The 19,690-nt window shown below is 30.1% G+C and overlaps 2 protein-coding genes across 2 annotated transcripts; both read right to left on the bottom strand.

The window, feature by feature from the left end:
- Window positions 1-2,352: 2,352 nt before the first annotated feature.
- On the bottom strand, window positions 2,353-5,474 carry LOC148312556 (uncharacterized). Its single transcript, XM_088277236.1, has 2 exons — window positions 5,307-5,474; window positions 2,353-2,693 (listed from the first exon to the last, which is right to left on the bottom strand). The coding sequence occupies exons 1-2, from the start codon at window positions 5,413-5,415 to the stop codon at window positions 2,437-2,439; spliced, it is 366 nt and encodes a 121-aa protein (XP_088133362.1). The 5' UTR covers window positions 5,416-5,474; the 3' UTR covers window positions 2,353-2,436.
- Window positions 5,475-9,158: 3,684 nt separating this feature from the next.
- On the bottom strand, window positions 9,159-18,762 carry LOC148312555 (uncharacterized). Its single transcript, XM_088277235.1, has 3 exons — window positions 18,617-18,762; window positions 15,486-16,210; window positions 9,159-9,882 (listed from the first exon to the last, which is right to left on the bottom strand). Exons 1-2 carry the CDS (start codon window positions 18,693-18,695, stop codon window positions 15,867-15,869), a joined length of 423 nt encoding a protein of 140 aa, XP_088133361.1. The 5' UTR covers window positions 18,696-18,762; the 3' UTR covers window positions 9,159-9,882; window positions 15,486-15,866.
- Window positions 18,763-19,690: the final 928 nt, after the last annotated feature.

Here is a 19,690-nt window from a genome sequence, read left to right as displayed (position 1 = left end):
TTTTTTATTTTTGCTCAATGTATTTTTACCGTTTATTACAATGTTTATTTAAAATTATAATAAATAATTAATTTTTTTATGGAATCTAGTATCCAAAAAAAAAACATTTAACCCAAACAACAACAAAAATTCAACGTCCGTCGAAAACCATTGCTTCTGATAAAATAGTTATAACAAATATTGAAATGATTTTCAAATAGATAAAATTACTTTTAAAACTGTGTATGAGTCAAACAATATAGGTACCATTAATTATTTAACTTTTTCTTAAATGAAATATTTTTGTACATAATATGATATATTGGTTGGATTCTAACAAACGGTAACTTCCTGAAATCTATATGCAAAAAGTTGTTGGTTTTGTATTATAAAAAATTCTGAATAATTTTTTGCTTTATTCGTTTTTTGACAAAAATAGTATTCATGAAACGAAAAAAAATTGCATACTTTATTTTTTCACATTTTTCAATTCAAATATAAAAAACGTGATTGTTGGAACAGAGCGAACAAGATTGCCATTTTATTAATTTCCGTGACATTTCGGGTGAAATTTGGCCTGAAAGCAAAATGTACGGTGAAAGTGATCCCCTGTATGTATACACGGAGTCTATTTCACATTCAAACAATTCCTTGATTTCTCATGGGAATCGAAATAAAGGGGGCAGAGTGTGTAGAGAGCGCTGTACAAGTACGCAGCGATGCGAGTACTAGAGGAAGTGCCTACTGATAGTGGAAGGCCACTTAAACCCACACCCCAAACACTATAGCCTCGGCGTCGGATTGAAGCGAAAAGTATGGGTAACTTTAATAATACGAATTTTATTAAAACAAATATATGTATGGAAATTTTGTCTGACCATTTCAAAGGCAAATTTGAAAGCAATGATAAATAGAGTCAGTATCGTGGCTGGACCAAACAATCTTCTTTGTAAACGAAAATTTTGACAAACGGATCTTTTTTCCAAACCGATATTCTGACTTTGTTTTTCTATAACATTTATAATTATTATTTATTTTAACGTCCGCCTCAGTAGTGAAATAATTAACGCGTTTGTATACCATGCTGGAAGTTTCGGATTCGATTCTCTGAGGGGGTCAAAATTAAATATGAATAAGTGTATTTCTCTCTAACATTCATTTAATATCACTTGGGTCAAAACTGATAATCTTGCCTCCATGCAATCAAAACCAATGTAATACTGCGTTGATGTTATGCAGTGACATATGCACCATTCAGCGTAGAAAATGGTTAAAATAAGAGGAAAATAATTATTATTTATTTGATTCAGCCAAATGCCCGTTCGGCTAAAAAATCTGGTTGACAAAACGACCATTAGACTAAATATCTGTTTACAAAAATCCGGGGGTCGATATCGTATCTTTATAAAAAATATATGTTTGCTACCCTATGATATTATGGTCTCTTTTGTCAGTTCTACTTAAATTCAAAATACATATACAATTTTGATATTTTTTCAGCACTAATTACTTATCGATTCGACGTATTAATAAATACTGCATGTTTGCCATCAGTGATAGAAATTCTATTAAAATATTATATTTTTATTTTATTTAATTTCCACAATTTCCTTGAATTATGTTTGAATCAAATTGACGCTCAAAAACAGACAAGTTAATCTGCTGAATTAAAAGATCTCATCATACCAGAAAAAGGTTAATGTTCTCATGAATACTCTGACCAACAAAATTACCTATTAAGAAAAATCTGCTGCCAAAAGTCGAGTTGTGGTCCCGTGGTTAGTTCCGCGGACTCTTGAGTCAGAGTTGCTGGGTTCGAACCCACTCTACTACAATTTGTTGCCTCTTTTTAATAATGAACTGCTAAGGCTCACAGAAATAGTATGAAATTGAAGGTTTTTGTTTACAATAAAAACTTAATTATTTCTATTATTTATTGATTCGGCATTAACTTTGTGGAATGACATGATTATTTTATTAAAATTAAAAACTTGAATATACCACTTTAATGAGTTTTATTTATATTTACGACTAGTTTCGAAAACGACAGATATTTTCATCTTCTGGTACAAATTGAAACTGACGAAAAAACATATATTTAGGTGTATATATGGGTTAATAAATATACGGAGATTTTTAAGGAAACATTGATAATAATGGTTACGTATTTCGAAACAGTATATTATTTATAAATGTTTTATCTGAATTAAAATTTTAATGTTTTTCTAAATTTTCTAAATTATTCATGACTTGACCTTTATTTGTAACAGAGTGTAATAATTTAAGAGTATTAATTATTTCTCTCTGTAAAAATGAAATAAATATTTTTATGCGAATAAAATATAAAAAATATTTAATAAAAAAGTCATTTCATAAATTTACAACGCCGCATTTATTCAATCATTTAATAGCCATAGTATTTATGAATCCTTTAATACACAGTATTTATTGAATCATTTAATAGTCATAGTATTTATGTTCGTGATGAACCACAGGTGCGGGGGTGGTGGTAGCGAGCAATTGTCGACAATCCTCCAAGGGGATGCAGTACTTGAAATCGCTGCTCATCCAAATGAGGCCTTCTTCGCAGACACAGCCAGGGTAGCAGTCTGGGGAAGGATTACAACCCTCTGGTCCGTTTGGCTCGAAGCAAGTAGGCCTGCAAGGGTAGTTGTCGCAATTGCTGTATATCTCTCCATAACCGCAACCTTTGCCTGAAAAAAATAAAGTAAAAGAATAATGAATCAAAGCTTCTTCTAAGTCTGAAAAAACATTTTATTTATTTATTTTTTTAATTAGTTTATTTTTATTCAGGAACACAATAGTGTTAAGAAATTAATAAACGATTATAGAACTATATAAAAGTAATCTTAAATCCTCAATATTAAAATCCTTATCTGCATCCGAAGGTGCATAGGGCACTGCATCATATTAACGTAGTGTTATATTGATCATTTAACACATGAAAGAAAGTTGATGAGCCCTCCGCTTCAGGTACCAGTCCAGGAAATTGAATAAATATTAGAGTAAAAAAATCACTTTTATTTATTTGACTCCCCTCTGAGAATCGAACCCGGTACCTTCAGTACGTAGCCGAGCGTGCTGACGATTACACTTCTGAGGCGGACATTTGCGGACGGAGGCGGACAAATCAATATACTTAGCTTAATATTTTTTTCCATAGTTACAACTACATATTTGTTTATGTTTTTAATTGTTTCGGCATTCACTTTGTGTTGCGGTATGATTTAATTACGAATAAAACACTTGTGTTTTACCACATGAGTATTATATTGTTATGACTAGTTTCGGAAGCTAAAGTAACTTATAAAATCTATTTAAACAATGCTTTAATACCTTCCATTATTGTTACATATTTTAGAACAGCCAACTTGTATGTAAATGAAACAAGTAACATATTTTCATTTCCGTTTCTAAACATGACTAGATTATTTTATTGTATTTTAAAAGTTTGTAAATACTACGGATATGTTAAACTTTACAAATCTTTTATAACTAAAACTACATATTTTGGTGTTCTGATTCTCTTTATTTTCGCCTGTTTTATTCAAAAATCCAGGGTTTGTTACGAAAAACTGATTAAATTTAATAAATATTGCAAGCTTAGACGTGAATGCCATGAAAAATAATAAATAGAACATCGCCGCATATCACAACAAAATACATATATAAAGATAAATTGTTTTTATTAATAATAATTAAACAAACCATTGCATGTTAAAAATCCTGAACGTGTAATTTTGGATTGTAATAGTATATCTCAACCGAGATTTATACATGAATTAGAGCAACAGATTTCATAAAGATTTTAGATTTTTTAAACACAGTTTGACAATATTAACGCAAGAAACAGCTTTCATACAATATCAGCACAATTATTTTTAATTAATAAATGCCTAATATCTCATATCTCATTTACCCCAATTGAATCATAATGAGGCACCCTTGGGATAGTATTTTACGATAATGGCGCTATTTAAATTATCTAAAATTATTACATATATTTTTTTATTATTATACACATTTTTCAAAGGAACATTTAAAAATATTTTTTTTCGTCCATTATCTCTTCAGTGATGCATCTCGGTTTCACTTTTTCTGACATATTTTACAAAAAAAAATGCTAAAAATATACGTTTCATTACCTTTAAGATGAATCCGAACACCAATTTTCATATCTGTTATACATTATATTTTCGAGTTAAAGGTATTTTCTTTCAAAAATCGGTGTCTTTTTTCGCTCCTCCTAAGTATAACATTGAAAAATTGCATATACGTATTTCTTCATTTTTAATGGATTATCTCAATACTTTTTTATTTGTACAAAGATGAAAATGTGTATTAATAAAAAATTATAATGAAGGTACATTTTCTAAAATTTATATGATACGTATTAAATAAATAAAAAGTAATAAAATGGGATAACACACTTTTTAATTGTCAATTTTTTAAATGTTATTTGTCATCTTATTTGCATTTACCTGTTATATGTACTTGCTTTTACTTAATATTTATTAAAATGTACTAATTTAGGTAAATTTACGATTCAGTTTTATATTTAAAGAAGTAAAGTTCTGTAACCATTAAGTAGATATCTATCCCATATATTGACACTACAACAGTAAAAATCTTTTAAATCATTTATACGAAAAGTCATACATTTCAACATTTGGAGATAATAGAAAATAATAAAAATGAAAATAATATAAAACCCAAAATTAACGAAATGATAATGACTTCAGCCACCCCTTTTATTTTCACCAATGAAAAATAAAAAACAGCTTCCACTATCAACTTGCCAAGAGTACGTCTCTAAAACTTAGACTATGCTTTACGTGTTTGGTAATGATGCGGAATGCATCGAAACACGTGTCACAATAGAATTTAACAAATAATGGCATTTGACATGTAAAATTTTGATAAAAAATGGATAGGTACCTACCACAAAGTGACTGCTGAATCAGTAAACGAATAAATATTATTTAATTAATTAAAATATAACTTTGTTTTAAAATCGCTATAAATATTTAATTATAACTAAATTATAATTCAACCGGTTTCAAATTTAACTGCTTCTTTTTCTAAGACTGTTTTATACTTGATAATTTATAATTAATGCTTAATACTTGATTAATAATTGAAAAAGATGCGGTTAGCTTCGAAACCGGTAGACATTACAATTAAGTTTTAATAAAACATTTAAAGTTATTTTAAAAAAAAGTTTATTTTAATTATAAAAGGGAAAATCACAAATTCTTTACTTCAAATATAAATTATGAATTTTTTTGTTGTTGTTGATGTAATACCTTTAGGGACTGGTGCTGGCACTGGTTTTTCATCGATGGGTTCTTCTTCGTCAGCAAAACCTCGCTGACTGATAAGCAAAAGACAAGAAATAAAGAAAAGAACCTTCATTTTGATTTATTTAAAATACTTTTTAAATCACAACCAGCTCGCACAATGCCTCCGTACATAAAAGAAAAAAGTTTTTAAACCCCTTTCATATAAATACCGATATATCGATGCAGATATTTAATAAATATCTGTACATGACAATTATGTGCATGTTATGTACATATTTGAGTTAAACATATTATCAGCTTTTTCAATAATCATAAAGTTATAAAAACAAACAAATCGCTGTGGCGATGGGAATACAATTTATTGCATCAACAGTTTTCTGTTCAATTGTGCAAATCTTTATTTAAACAATTCCCACTTTTATTCATTAAATGTTTCAAAAGCATTTGATTTAATGTGATTTTTGAATAAACAAAAGACCTTTGTAGTTTTTTTAAATAAAATAATACTAACTTTGTAAATACCATTAGTAATTCAACTATTTGTTGACACATCTTTCAATGAAGATTATTAAAATTAAAACGGTGGTCCATAACTGCTATTTTTTTAAATTAATTCATTTCACCATGTAATTGCTAAATCAATTAATGTAAAATATACACATTTTCAATAATGTATGTTTTATATTATTTAATTGATTTTTTATCACTTACGTCACTAAATTAAAATCTAAGCAATGTATCCTCGCTAGGATTTTCCGTAGTGTGGGTATACTTTGCATTGCAAATAAATTCATTTTAGTTAATGTTTGTCAAGAGTATGCAATACAAATGCTGGGTTTTCGAATTCCGAATGTTTTGCCGATCCCAAAAACCACAGTACCTACCTAATAATTGCTCAAAAAATAAAATTAATTCATGAAGTCTGACAGGGAAATGACTTTTAGATATGGAAAAATCTCGTTAATATACGTAAACATGCCATGAAACCATTTTTCAGCTGACTGAAAAATTTAATATTTTCGTGCAAATTTACAAATTTTGTACTCAATTTGAATGCCACCTGATTTTTTTTAATCATATACATAAAATAAAGATTTAGCCGATTTTTATTCCTTTGAAAATTGTCTTGCCGATGGGCAATTTTAATAATTTCCAGTACAAGTGTACTCACAATTTTTTAAGTAAACGTTTATTAAAACGCTTAAAATCAATAAAAAAATATACTTCAACTTAGTATTAAAAGAATCCCACACATTACCTGAATAAAAATGTCCGCAGCTTTTTGAAAACGATTTAATTTCTTTGTGTTTCACAATGAGTTTTAAGGTTTATTAGCTTAAGGTTAATTGTATAAAATAAAAATAAAAAAAGGATTTCAGGTTTTAATTAACACGCTTGTTACGATCATATAACCAACTAGATATTTTTTTATTAAAGGTCTTTACATATTTGTAGACAGGTGTCTATGTTATTATTCCACACACCACACATCGCATCGCTCTACGGTAAAACGGAATACAGCGCATCGTCATTGAAATCGTATCCGGCTGAAAACCGAACATGCCATACAAATTTCAATGAAACGAATACCTTAAATAGTCGACGTTGTAATATATATCATTTCAAATTAGCTCCATTTACCAAAAATCCGTAATAAATAAAAAAATCTTCACTTAAGGATCCCTAAATAATAACCTAAAATGATCTCTTATCCTTATAGTCCACTAATTGATTCAACATCGATTAATCAAGATTTCTCCCCAATTTAAACCCCGCCTACTCCTTTCGATGTATATAAACCCGACATACTTTGACTCACATCCCTAGTGCATGTCAGAGCTCGGATCTTAATTCATGTTTGTTCCGCAAACCCTAGTGCATGTTGGTCCTCGGGTAAACCAAAATCGCATCAACATTTTGTCTAGTTATAAGTGTGTGAATAGTGCTATGGTGGTGACGTTTAGTAATGTTTACATGCTGTTGTAATTATTGTCCTGACGAAGAGACGGGTATGTCTCGAAACCGCTAGACGAAAAATTTCGGTGAGTGGTTATGCAGGTACTAATATAACTTACTAATTTAAAATATAACTAATATAACTTACTAACATGTTATATAACTTACTTAAAAATATAAAACTATAATGATCTCACTTGATTATTTGGCTTGATATTTGATTGATAGTCCACCTCAAAATCATTGAATTCGTCATGCTGTTCGTACTAGATATAGTAACCATCATGGTTTATACGGTAATTTACCTGCTAAAAAATCACGTCGTTCAATTTAACCTTAGTATTGGACTTAGGTAACTACTGTAAAAGTAATCTAATCAGAGAATTCATCTCGCGAGTAAACAAGGTGCAGATCGGAGGCTAATTGAAAACCACAAGATTATGGTTATCCAGCGCTTGGCGCTGATCGCTACTTTCCAATGGATTCAGTTAATTGGAAATGCTGATTGGGAAAACACTTTTTCAGCTGAAGTGGGTTTAAACCCATATTATTTCAGTTGCAAAGCTTTTCCAACGTTCAACTTTCTTTGCTTTGTGATTCTTGAAATTAATGTGATGTTCTGTTGAATCAATAATTTAAAATACAACCTTCAACTTTACAAGTTTATTTATATTTCATCATTTGTGAGATGACGTTGATTATTTCAGAGAAATAAATACTTGTATATTACCACGTATTGAGTTTTGTTTCATTACACACGAAAACGTTTAAAAAAGTAATGTAGTTTTCGAAACTAGTCGTGTGTAATGAAATAAAAGTGGTACCAAAGATTTTTTTATATGTGCAATAATCATTGCAACTTGTTTCCTTTACCTTGTATATGAGCTTGTATAGGAACATATAAATTTAGACTAGAAAATATGTGTCCAAATTGTTGGTAAACGGACTCACCTCGAATAAACCTAAATTTCATTGCCAAATTTCTGGTGAAAAAAATTAAAATTATAATTTTACTGAATATGTCGGTGGACGTTTTATAACTTTTCAATTTAAATCGAAATTCAATTGTTGTTAAAAGCGTATGTAACTCATAAGGCATGTATGATTCAATATATGGACGAAGAGAAAGCTAGGAGTGTATGATCAGGACAGACGAGTGTGGCATTCTATCTTTTCTGCATGCCTTTGTAGAGAAATGGCATGATGGTAGTAGTAGTAGCAAGGACAATGACTTTAATAATTTGCTGGTATTAAGAATTGGAACTAGAGTCCATTTGCAACAAAATTTCCATAGTCCAACCAACACATTGTGTTATTATTATTTGTTATAATCACCGCAATAAAATCACCTCTCGATAATATTACTTTTGATAAAATTACCTGTATATCACCTGTAAGTCAGTGTGAACTTTGTATTTTTACCAATTCACTGGTAATTCCATTAACCAGTAATTTTACTTGCCATAGTTTGTACATAGATATATAATATATCGCTCACTCCTTTCAACAACGTCATGTATAAAAAAACTTGATTTTTCAGGACATCGTTTTTAAAGTTTAAGAATATAGTAAAATGTATTAAAAATAAATATGTAGCCACTTATTGAACTTTTTACTGAGCAACAGTTCTTTTTAGGTAAAACCTGAAGGTTTTTTTCTCCATTTGAAAAATATTTGGTATACTAAAAAAATAATTATACAATACCTTTTCTTCAAAATGCGAAAACATCACTTTCTTTCCTGTAGCGGGTAAATATTAAGCTAAAAATATACCGCTTTTGTTGGGATATAGTGCATTTTCTGGGCATTCCGAAAGCACGCACAAATGAAATTTGACGATTTTTGAAATATGACGTTGTTGAAAGGAGTGAGCGATATGTGAAAACTAAAAAAAACTGCTTCAAATCAATTTTTATTCAGGTATACCAATATTTTTTTTAATTGACTTTTAAAATAAATAAAAATATTTCAGTTAAAAAAAATTTATTACCTACTTTGAAATTGACCAATTTTGAATACAACAAAAACTACATTTATAGGTTTTTCCAGTTTTTAAGTTGTTATTTTATTATCTAAAATGCAGTTCCATCAAGAAATGTCCGTACAAAACTTAAACCAATGTTTAAAATAATTATATAAAAGTTATTTGACTTGACATTGAAATTGAGTGTTTAAATGTAATAAATAATTTTGTTTGTTTTTATGACAGTACATATTGTGTAAACTGATTCATATTTCAACTTTTCGATTTTCATATGAAAAATTATTATCAAGAACAGTTTTTTTCCCAACAATGATTCCATAATTTTATTTAAACTTCATGTACAGAAAAGAAATATCTACATTGTCGGGCTGATTGCTTAGAAGCAATATCTTCCAACCAATCAAAAATGTGGTATGGTTGTTCAAGCATGGGCAGAATAGTGAAAATATTTTTTTCCAGGAATCGTTATTTTTCTGCTATAAAACGATATTTCAGTATTCTAGGGTAAACTTATATTGTAGTAAAAAATATATGATATTTTTTTAAACAAGGAAAGAAAACCCGTCGTGCAATTGTGGAGGTCCTCACCAAAACGTTATATATCCATTATATATGATTTTAAGTAATCAGGAATTCTCGCTTGGAGGACTTGAGTTTTGACAGTTGTGTTTGTCAGTTCATATATTACATAGCTCCAATAATTTTGTCATATTTTGAGTTTTTTTCGATATTTCATAAGTTGTTTATAGTTTAAATGGTTGCTGATTAAGGATTACTTCTCAGATAAGCCAAATCTATCGTTATTTTATTATTTTAATTCTTAAATTTCGTACTTTATTATTTTCCTAGTTGTAATAGTAAATTGCAACAATAATATTTTTTAGTTGCATATAATATTTTTCGTTTATATATATATATTTTTCTTTCTATACACTCATTGGATTATTTCTGAATAAGTATGGAAAGAATTAAAACACGTCGTAAGGAGCCTCCCGACATCCCATCTACATCTTCTTCCAACTCTTCATTACCCACGTCTCCAATCCTCCCCAACAAAATCAGAAAAATTTCTAAAACTGATTCTGCCAAAGATATTCATAATGCAACTCCGAAAACCTTATCCCCTTCAACATCTAATGATCCTTCTTCCTTACAGTCAGAATATATCAAAAACAAATACACAGAAAGAGACAGTGGACCTTTCTGCGTTTTTGTCCAAAAAAACGTTGTCCCCAATTCTTCTTTCTCTTTGAATATCATCGATTTTGGCAAACTTTTGCAATCCCTAAATATTCCTGGTATTGTTCCTCGTGCAGGAATAAAATCTATCGGCCGAAACCGGATTTCTGTACAATTTTTGACATACTCAGCGGCAAATAGTTTTATTGATGATAATGCTTTGGAAACATATGACTATAAAGTATTTATCCCGTACCATATGGTCTCTCGCATGGGCCTGGTCAGGGGTATCCCTTTAGAGTGGACCCATGAAGAGATTGTAAAAAATATTGAGGTTCCAAATGAATGTGGTATGATTACAAAATCTCGAAGACTATCGAGAAAAGTCACTTCGCCTGTAGACCAAAAATTCTCGTGGGTACCCACCCAAACTGTTATTCTTACTTTTCAAGGGCAGATTCTCCCTAAAAAGATATTTTCATTCTATTCGGTAATAGACGTTGAGCTATACATCTATCCTACAATTCTTTGTTTCGCATGCTGTCGTTATGGACACGCCAAGACAATTTGCAGGTCCAAACCTAGATGTTTCAAGTGTGGATTGGAGCATATGGGTGAGACTTGCGAAGTTGAAATTCAGAATGCTACATGCGTAAATTGTTCAGGTAATCATTTAGCTACCAATAGAATATGTCCTGAATATTTGAGGCAAAATTTAATAAAGAGGAGCATGACTGAACAAAATATTTCATATAACGAGGCTGCCAAGTCCACATTTAGCAAGGGAAAATCATACGCAGATATTACAAAGTCTACCACTTCCTCACAATCCCGTAATATCCAACAATCTTCTCATTCACAACCTTTGTCGTATAACAAGACGGTTTATAAAGAATCCGCTCCGAGGTCATTGTTTCTTCCTAACATTAGCAAATCAACTCTTGATAAATTAAAGTCCATTTCCTTTTTACCGTATACAAATTCTCCCGATGGTTGTGCTCTTCAGTCTGGCAATAAAGAGGCCAGTGTTACAACACCGGATAATTTATCACACGTACTTTCTCAATTAATCATACTTATTACCTCAATTTTCGAAAACTCCCCCCAAAAACCGTACAACGCTGCCAAAACCACTTCCAATTCAACTCTCCAAAATCACAATGCCTCACAAAATTCCAATCTCCTCTAATAACATAATCACCCCTATTACACAAGACTCTCATCTTAACGAGATGGAGTCAAAATTATCTATCTTACAGTGGAATTGCCGTAGTGCTATTTCGAATAAAATAGATTTATGTTCCCTTCTAAAGGAATACAAAATTGACATAGCTGCTTTATCAGAAACCTGGTTCAAGCCAGGATACAACTTTGTTATCCCAGGTTATATTTGCCTGCGTGATGACCGACCCGATGGTAGAGGAGGAGCAGCCCTTCTTATTAAAAACCATCTTCACTATTCCCACATCCTAGTCCCAAACTCCTCATCTTTCCAAATTGTTGCAGCCTCTATAAACAATGTATCCTATATTTCAGTATATATTCCCCCTAACATCCCTTTTGATCTGTCTGGCTGGAATAATATAGTAAAATTGTTGCCCAAATCATTTTTCATACTAGGTGATTTCAACGCACATTCTCTCAGCTGGGGGAGTGCTTATACAGACCGCTCAGGTAGGAACATCTTAAGTTTCATTGATGATAACGATATATGTATACTTAACGACGGCTCTCCTACCAGATTAAGTTCTCCATCTCATAGACAGAGCGCTGTTGATATCTCATTATGCTCTATCGATTTAGCATCTAGGGTAACCTGGAGTATCTTAGACGATCCTCATTCGAGTGACCATTTCCCAATCACTATTCACATACCTCTTAAGTCTCGCATTACCCCTAGAACTCAAAACACCATTTATAATTTTAAAAAAACTGACTGGACTAACTTTGTTAGTATTTTGGGAAAAAATAATTCCAAATCTCATCCTGCGAGCGACTTCGATATCCCACTGGAGTATTCTAAATTTATAGACACAATTATGTCCGCAGTTAATTCTACCACCCCTAAAATAAATCCAAAGACTCGGAGGAATCCGTCGCCATGCCCTTGGTGGGATTCCGAGTGCAGTCTAGCTGTTAAAAATAGAAAAAATTGTATGTCCAAATATAAAAATGATATGAGTGAATTAAATTTTTTGGAGTTTAAAAGAGTTCAAGCTGAGACAAAAAAAATGTTAAAACAGAAAAAACGAATAGGATGGAAATCTTTCTGTTGCGCTCTCTCACCTCAAACCCCATTGACTGATGTTTGGACAGCCATACGAAAATTTAGGTCCCCATCTTCTTCGTCACTCAAAAAAATTTCCGATGATTCAGCTTGGATCTACGATTTCGTTGACAAATTGGCACCTTCTCATGTTCCAACAATCCAAGAACTCCCATCCCACTCTTCAGTCATTCTCAATCAAGAATCTTGGTTTGACTCACCTTTCCAGATCGAGGAGTTATTACTTCCCCTAGAATATGTTAAAATCTCATCCCCCGGCTTAGACATGATCCCATACTCATTGATTCAAAAATTTCCACAACAAATTTTACTTAAATATATTAATATACTTAATAAAATATTTGAAACTGGAATAATTCCAGCTGATTGGAAAATTCAGCGGATAATCCCTATTCTAAAACCTGATAAAGACCCAATGAAGGGAGATTCATACCGCCCCATAGCGTTATCTTCGTGTATGCTAAAGCTTTTTGAACATATGATAAAAAATAGAGTAGACTGGTTTGTAGAGAGCAATTCCTTACTGTCTGCTTCACAATTTGGTTTCCGTAAAAACAAATCAACCACCGATAATCTCTCTATTTTCTCAACAGATATTCGAGTAGCGTTTTCTCAAAATGAATGCACCGCTGCAGCTTTTATCGATATTTGTGGAGCTTATGATAATGTGGACCTTAATGTCCTCAAAGTTAAACTATGCTCGTTAAAGTTTCCTTTTAAGATTGTTCAGGTGATTCTAAATATATTAAAAGAAAGAACTATTATTGTAAATGGGATGTATAAAAAAATAGAAAGAAAAATCTGGAAGGGCCTCCCTCAAGGATCTGTACTTAGTCCTTTACTATATAATATCTATACTTTCGATCTGGAATCAACAGTCTCGGGAAAATGCAAAATCTTGCAGTATGCGGATGACATTGTAATATATATTTCACATAAAGATATGAAAACTGCTATTAATAAACTTGAATCAGCCTTGACTTCTCTCAATACTTGGTTCACTTCTAATTGCCTTCAACTATCTCCTTCAAAAAGCCTAATAGTATTGTTCTCGAAAAAACATAAAATCCCATTTAACTCTATAAAATTTGACAATATCTCTATTCCTATAAGTAATCAGGCTAAATTTTTAGGAATTATTTTTGACAGGAAATTGTCATGGGCCCCTCACATAAATTCTGTAATCACAAAATGTGAAAGAAAAATTAACCCTCTCCGAGCTCTAGCAGGAGTTTGGTGGGGCTCTCATCCTCTTACTCTAAAACTATTTTACAACGCTTTTGTTAGAAGCCAATTAGACTATGGCAGTATCATAATTGACCCCCTCCCAATATACTTATTGAATAAACTGTCTGTTATTCAATACAAATGCTTAAGAATCATCCTGGGTGCGATGAAGTCTTCCCCCACAAATGCCCTCCAATTAGAAGCTATGGATCCTCCTCTAGACATTAGAAGACAATATCTATCTGACAGATACATGATAAAATGTTTAGCTTTTGAAAATCACCCATCTCTTTTGGCATCTAAGAAATTACTAAACTCTGTAACATCTAACCGTGTGTTACATAATAGGCCTTATCCAGCACTCGCAAAAAGTTTTGAAAAACTGTCAAAATTTATCCCACAAATATTCCGATCTCCCACCCCCTCCCTTTATAACTTCCCTTACTCTCATCATATTTTTTCCCCAAATATTATAACCCACATTGGAGTAGGGACTAAATCCCCTAGTCCGATTTCCCTTTTCAACTCCATAATTGAATCAAAATGGAAAGACTGGTCTTTATTCTTCACAGACGGATCCAAATTGGAAATATCTGGCTATTCAGGGGCTTCTTTTTACAGTCACGATGATGGTTACTGTGCCCAATTCCAACTTCCTCAACCTTCGTCAGTTTTTACTGCGGAATGCTTGGCTTTAAGAGAAACTCTTTCCTACATTATGACCAAAAAGTTTGAAAGGTGCCTCATTTTATCCGACTCTCTAAGCTCTCTTCAAAAAATTAGCAGCAATCCCTTCAAACAAGCCCAATCCCATTTAATATTCCAAATCCGTGAGAAATTATATTTACTCAAAGAAAAAAACGTTCAGGTTTCTCTCGCCTGGATTCCAAGCCACCATGGCATTCCGGGAAATGAAAAAGCCGACTCTCTAGCTAAGGAAGCCGTTTTAAATGGAAGTACGAATTTCTCTAACTACCCATCTGATGACCTTTTGACAATTCCAAATATTGATATGTCTTCCAGCTGGTCCCTCAAATGGAACTCCTCCAAAATTTCAAAGGGTAAACATTACTCTCTCATTCAGCCTACTGTCCCGTCCCGTCTTTGGTTTAGGAAAATTTCGATGAACAAGAAAGATACATCCACCATTTGTCGAATGAGGATGGGTCATTGCTGTACGAGAGAGCACCTTGCGAGGATTGGTGTCTTTGACTCCCCCATTTGCGAGTGTCGTTGCGAAGAGGAAAACCTTAACCATATATTCTTTGTTTGCCCAATAAATGACCAAATGCCAAATTTCTTTAAATCTCTGGCCCCGCTTATTCCCCTCCCTACAGATATCCATCTCATCCTGGCGAGCAGGAACCCAAATTTGTACAGACTGTTGATTGTTTTTCTAAAATTAAATAAAATAAATTTATAGTTTATCTTTATAATTTTTATCATATCATATTTTATAATTAAGAATTCAAGTAACTTGACATTGGCAAATGCATTGTTTTACATGTGCAACGCCATTCCATATTAAAAAAAAAAAAAAAATTCTCGCTTGTAAAATTGTTACGTTTTGGTGCCATTACATAAATGATTTCACATTGTTTCTTCAATGTTTTTCGCAGATACTTTGGCACATTTTATAAATTTTATAAAATTAAACAACTTTGTTTTAACCACTTTTATTATTGTTATTATTTTTTATTATTTTGATTATTTTAAAAAGTGGTTACAACAAAGTTGTTTAATTTTATTAAGATTTCATATTGACTAAACACAGGATTGGTCACGTTTTTGTATCACCTTTAATTCAGATTTCGATAGAATACAGTAAACAGATTTGCATTTAAAGGACGATTTTGTGCAATATTGGAAATATAATTTTTTAGCGTGGACCTCCACATTTGTTATTGTTGAAGTATTTTTTTAAAAAAAATTATGATTGATATCCATAATAGGGCCCGTCAGTGAAGTTCAAGACTTCATCTGGTGGGGTGTCTCGGGCAGGGGCGGAGGCTGCTGCTGGGCGGGGGGGCGGTGACGGTCGGGATGTTGGTGACACGGCTGACGCAGAGCGCCGGTTATAATCAAAGCACTCGTCAATGGGAATGCATATTTTGTCTTCACTGCTGAACCAGATATAGCCGCTCTTGCAAATACAGCCAGGGTAGCAGCCGGTAGAAGGATCACAGCCCTGGGGCCCACGTGGTTCCAAGCATGTGGGTCTGCAAGGGTTGTTATGGCATCTGCTGTGTACCTCTCCAGGTCCGCAAATACCTTCTGAAATACATAAAAAATAAAGGTGGTTATTAGACTATGCTTACGAAGCGCATGCTCCGAACTCAATGGACAGCTGGACGCACCAACGAGTCCATTCGTCAGGAATTATACTAGGACAGCTTGACTCTGGCCAATGTCTGTACACGACGGATTCTTCAGTTCTTTGGACACGTTGCGCAGGCAATGAGTAAAGCCTCGTCATGGCTTCGTCGCAACCGACATCATCAGACTGGTTAAATAAAATGCATGTGGAAAAAAACTACACAGTAATTTTATTCTATAAATGCAGTTCTGCCAAGAAATGTTAGTACAAAACTTAAATTTTTTAAAAATATAACACCTTGCCAAATATAAAGGAATTGGGTAAATATACATATATATATATATATATATATATATATATATATATATATATATATATATATATATATATATATATATATATATATATATATATATATATACATATATATATATATATATATATATATATATATAAATATATATATATATATATATATATATATATATATATATATATATATATATATATATATACATATATATATATATATATATAATATATATATATATATATATATATATATATATATATATATATATATATATATATATATATATATATATATATATATATATATATAAATGTATACATATATATATATATATATATATATATATATGTATATATATATATATATATATAAATATATATATATATATATATATAAATATGTATATATATATAAATATATATAAATATATATATATATATATATATATATATATATTATATATATATATACATATATATATATATATATATATATATATATATATATATATATATATATATATATATATATATATATATATATATATATATAAATATATATATATATATATATATATATATATATATATATATATATATATATATATATATATATATATATATATATACCTGTATATATATATACCTATATATATATGTATATATATATATATATATATATATATATATATATATATATATATATATATATATATATATATATATATATATATATATATATATATGTATATATATATATATATATAAATATATATATATATATATGTATATATATATATATATATATATATATATATATATATATATATATATATATATATATATATATATATATATATATATATATCGTAGTCGTACAGGAGAAAGTGACCAACTAACAATACGTAAAATGTTCAGGAGGGCCATTTAAGTCACTTTTGCTTGGCAAGAAAATAAACATCAATGCAGTTAGTCATTTTTAATAAGTCAATTACTTTTACTTCTAACTTTAAAATCCTTTGGGATTTTTTTCAGGGCAATATTAAGCTAGTAAGATTTCAAATAGTCAATGATCACGTTTTTGTAAAAAATGCACTTGGTCACTTTCTCTTGTATGACTACGATATATATATATATATATATATATATATATATATATATATATATATATATATATATATATATATATATATATATATATATATATATATATATATATATATACATATATATATATATATATATATATATATATATATATATATATATATATATATATATATAAATATATATATTTATATATATATATATATATATATATATATATATATATATATATATATATATATATATATATATATATATATATATATATATATATATATATATATATATATATATATATATATATATATATATATATATATATATATATATTCTCTCCAAATACGAGTTATGTTTCCATCAAGTGCTCACATAATTTTTTTTAAATTGATTAAAAAATAAATTATTCCATTTTCTGATACGGCAGTCAGTTTTCGGTTATGTGTTTTATAAACACATTTTGAATTTAATTTTACTTGGAAAATAGCACAATTTTTAAAAGTATCAATTGTGACACGTATTTCGATGCATTCCGCTTTATTGTCGATCACTATATTAAAAAATAGTGAAATGACGGCGTTTTAAAATAACACATCTCATTCTTAAAATCTTTAGTGACACATATGTCACTATAGATTTTAAGAAATTGTAGTATTTACAAAGTAAAAATTACATAAAAAGTGGATATTTAAATTCATCAGAATTGTACATCGTGTTCTGATTTATAGTAACACATATTTTAATTTTTCTTTTGAAATGTTCAAAATGAGATCAACATTGCAATATTTAACTTTTAGTTATATTTATTTTAAATAATTGTATTTTATTACAATTAATATACATTTATTTTAATACAATTATTTAACACAATTGTTATAATTAATTGTATTTTAATACAATTAATAAATTAATTGTATTAAAATACAATTAATTTATCTATAAAATACCTGGTTGTTGGGGTAAAGCTTGCCCGAAACATTTTTGACAAACAAACAAGAGGCAAGAAATAAACAAAACAATCTTCATTTTGGTTTATTTCAGAACTAATTACAAAATTCACAACCAGTTCACACAGATGTTGCGGTATTTTAATGAAAAAATATTGAAATCTTCATATATATGTAAGTATTAACACTTGGCCGCTTGAGAAAAACACACTTGATAATGAAAATGCATTATATGTTGGTGCCTGTTTGTTTTAGACTTTAGTATTTTATCAGCTTTTTCAATAACTAAGAAACATATATTATGCAGTTAAAGTGATAAGTGTAAAAATTGAAAAATAATTTACCGAGAGAGCAAACATTTTTCAACTGTGTAAATCTTGAGTAATAGCTACCAGCATATTTATTATTAATGTGAGCATATTTATGATTTAATAAAACGAACTGGTTATGAAAAAAGAAAAATACACTAGTTTTATATATGTTCACACAGATAAAAAAATATTCTTCTTCTTCTTCATAGTGGGCCTTGTGGCCTGTTTTAAGAGGGATTAGCCTCCTGCAATGTCGATTCCTAGCTGTCAATCCATCTCTTTGGTGGTCTGTCTAGGAGTCGTCTACCTTGGTGTTGGTCGTACAGTGCAATGTGGGGGAGTCTGGATGGTTCCATTCCCCACACATGTGCATTGTCTCATTCGTTGCCGTTGTTATCTTCGATCTCGCATGTTTCCCTTATCCTGTTGTTCCTTATTCTGTCTCGTGGTCGTTCTAAGTAAAAAATAATTAATGAATAATTAAATAAAAATAAGAAACAGCTCTTACCTCCTCTTCATCCCTAAACGTCCTAAGGACAGGACTCTAAAATTTAGCCATAATTTCATATACAGTGTTCGAAAATGATGAGGAATGCATCGAAACAGGTGTCACAATAGATTTTTAGAAACAGTGGTATTTATCAAGTAAAAATTTAATTAAAAACTGTACTTTTTATTTGAATTAAGCTTTATTTGTTGATACCGTTTCTAATGTATGTGAGTGAAGCGTGGAGTTGGCAAAAGAAGGATAAATGTAAACTGA

The sequence above is a fragment of the Brachycentrus maculatus genome, unplaced genomic scaffold, assembly GCF_059751285.1.
Source record: "Brachycentrus maculatus isolate JH-2025_06_01 unplaced genomic scaffold, ASM5975128v1 h1tg000039l, whole genome shotgun sequence".
NCBI classification, from domain to species: domain Eukaryota; kingdom Metazoa; phylum Arthropoda; class Insecta; order Trichoptera; family Brachycentridae; genus Brachycentrus; species Brachycentrus maculatus.
The sequence above is the reverse complement of the archived record's forward strand: the minus strand, read 5'-3'. Positions and strand labels throughout refer to the sequence as shown.

Bases quoted from the DNA above. Each gene is read 5' to 3' on its own strand.
- LOC148312556 (XM_088277236.1), bottom strand. From the start codon at position 5,415: ATGAAGGTTCTTTTCTTTATTTCTTGTCTTTTGCTTATCAGTCAGCGA. The intron at 2,694-5,306 runs GTATTACATCAA...TATTTTTTTCAG, and splicing joins GCCAGCACCAGTCCCTAAAG to GCAAAGGTTGCGGTTATGGA.
- LOC148312555 (XM_088277235.1), bottom strand. From the start codon at position 18,695: ATGAAGATTGTTTTGTTTATTTCTTGCCTCTTGTTTGTTTGTCAAAAA. The intron at 16,211-18,616 runs GTATTTTATAGA...TATGTATTTCAG, and splicing joins AGCTTTACCCCAACAACCAG to AAGGTATTTGCGGACCTGGA.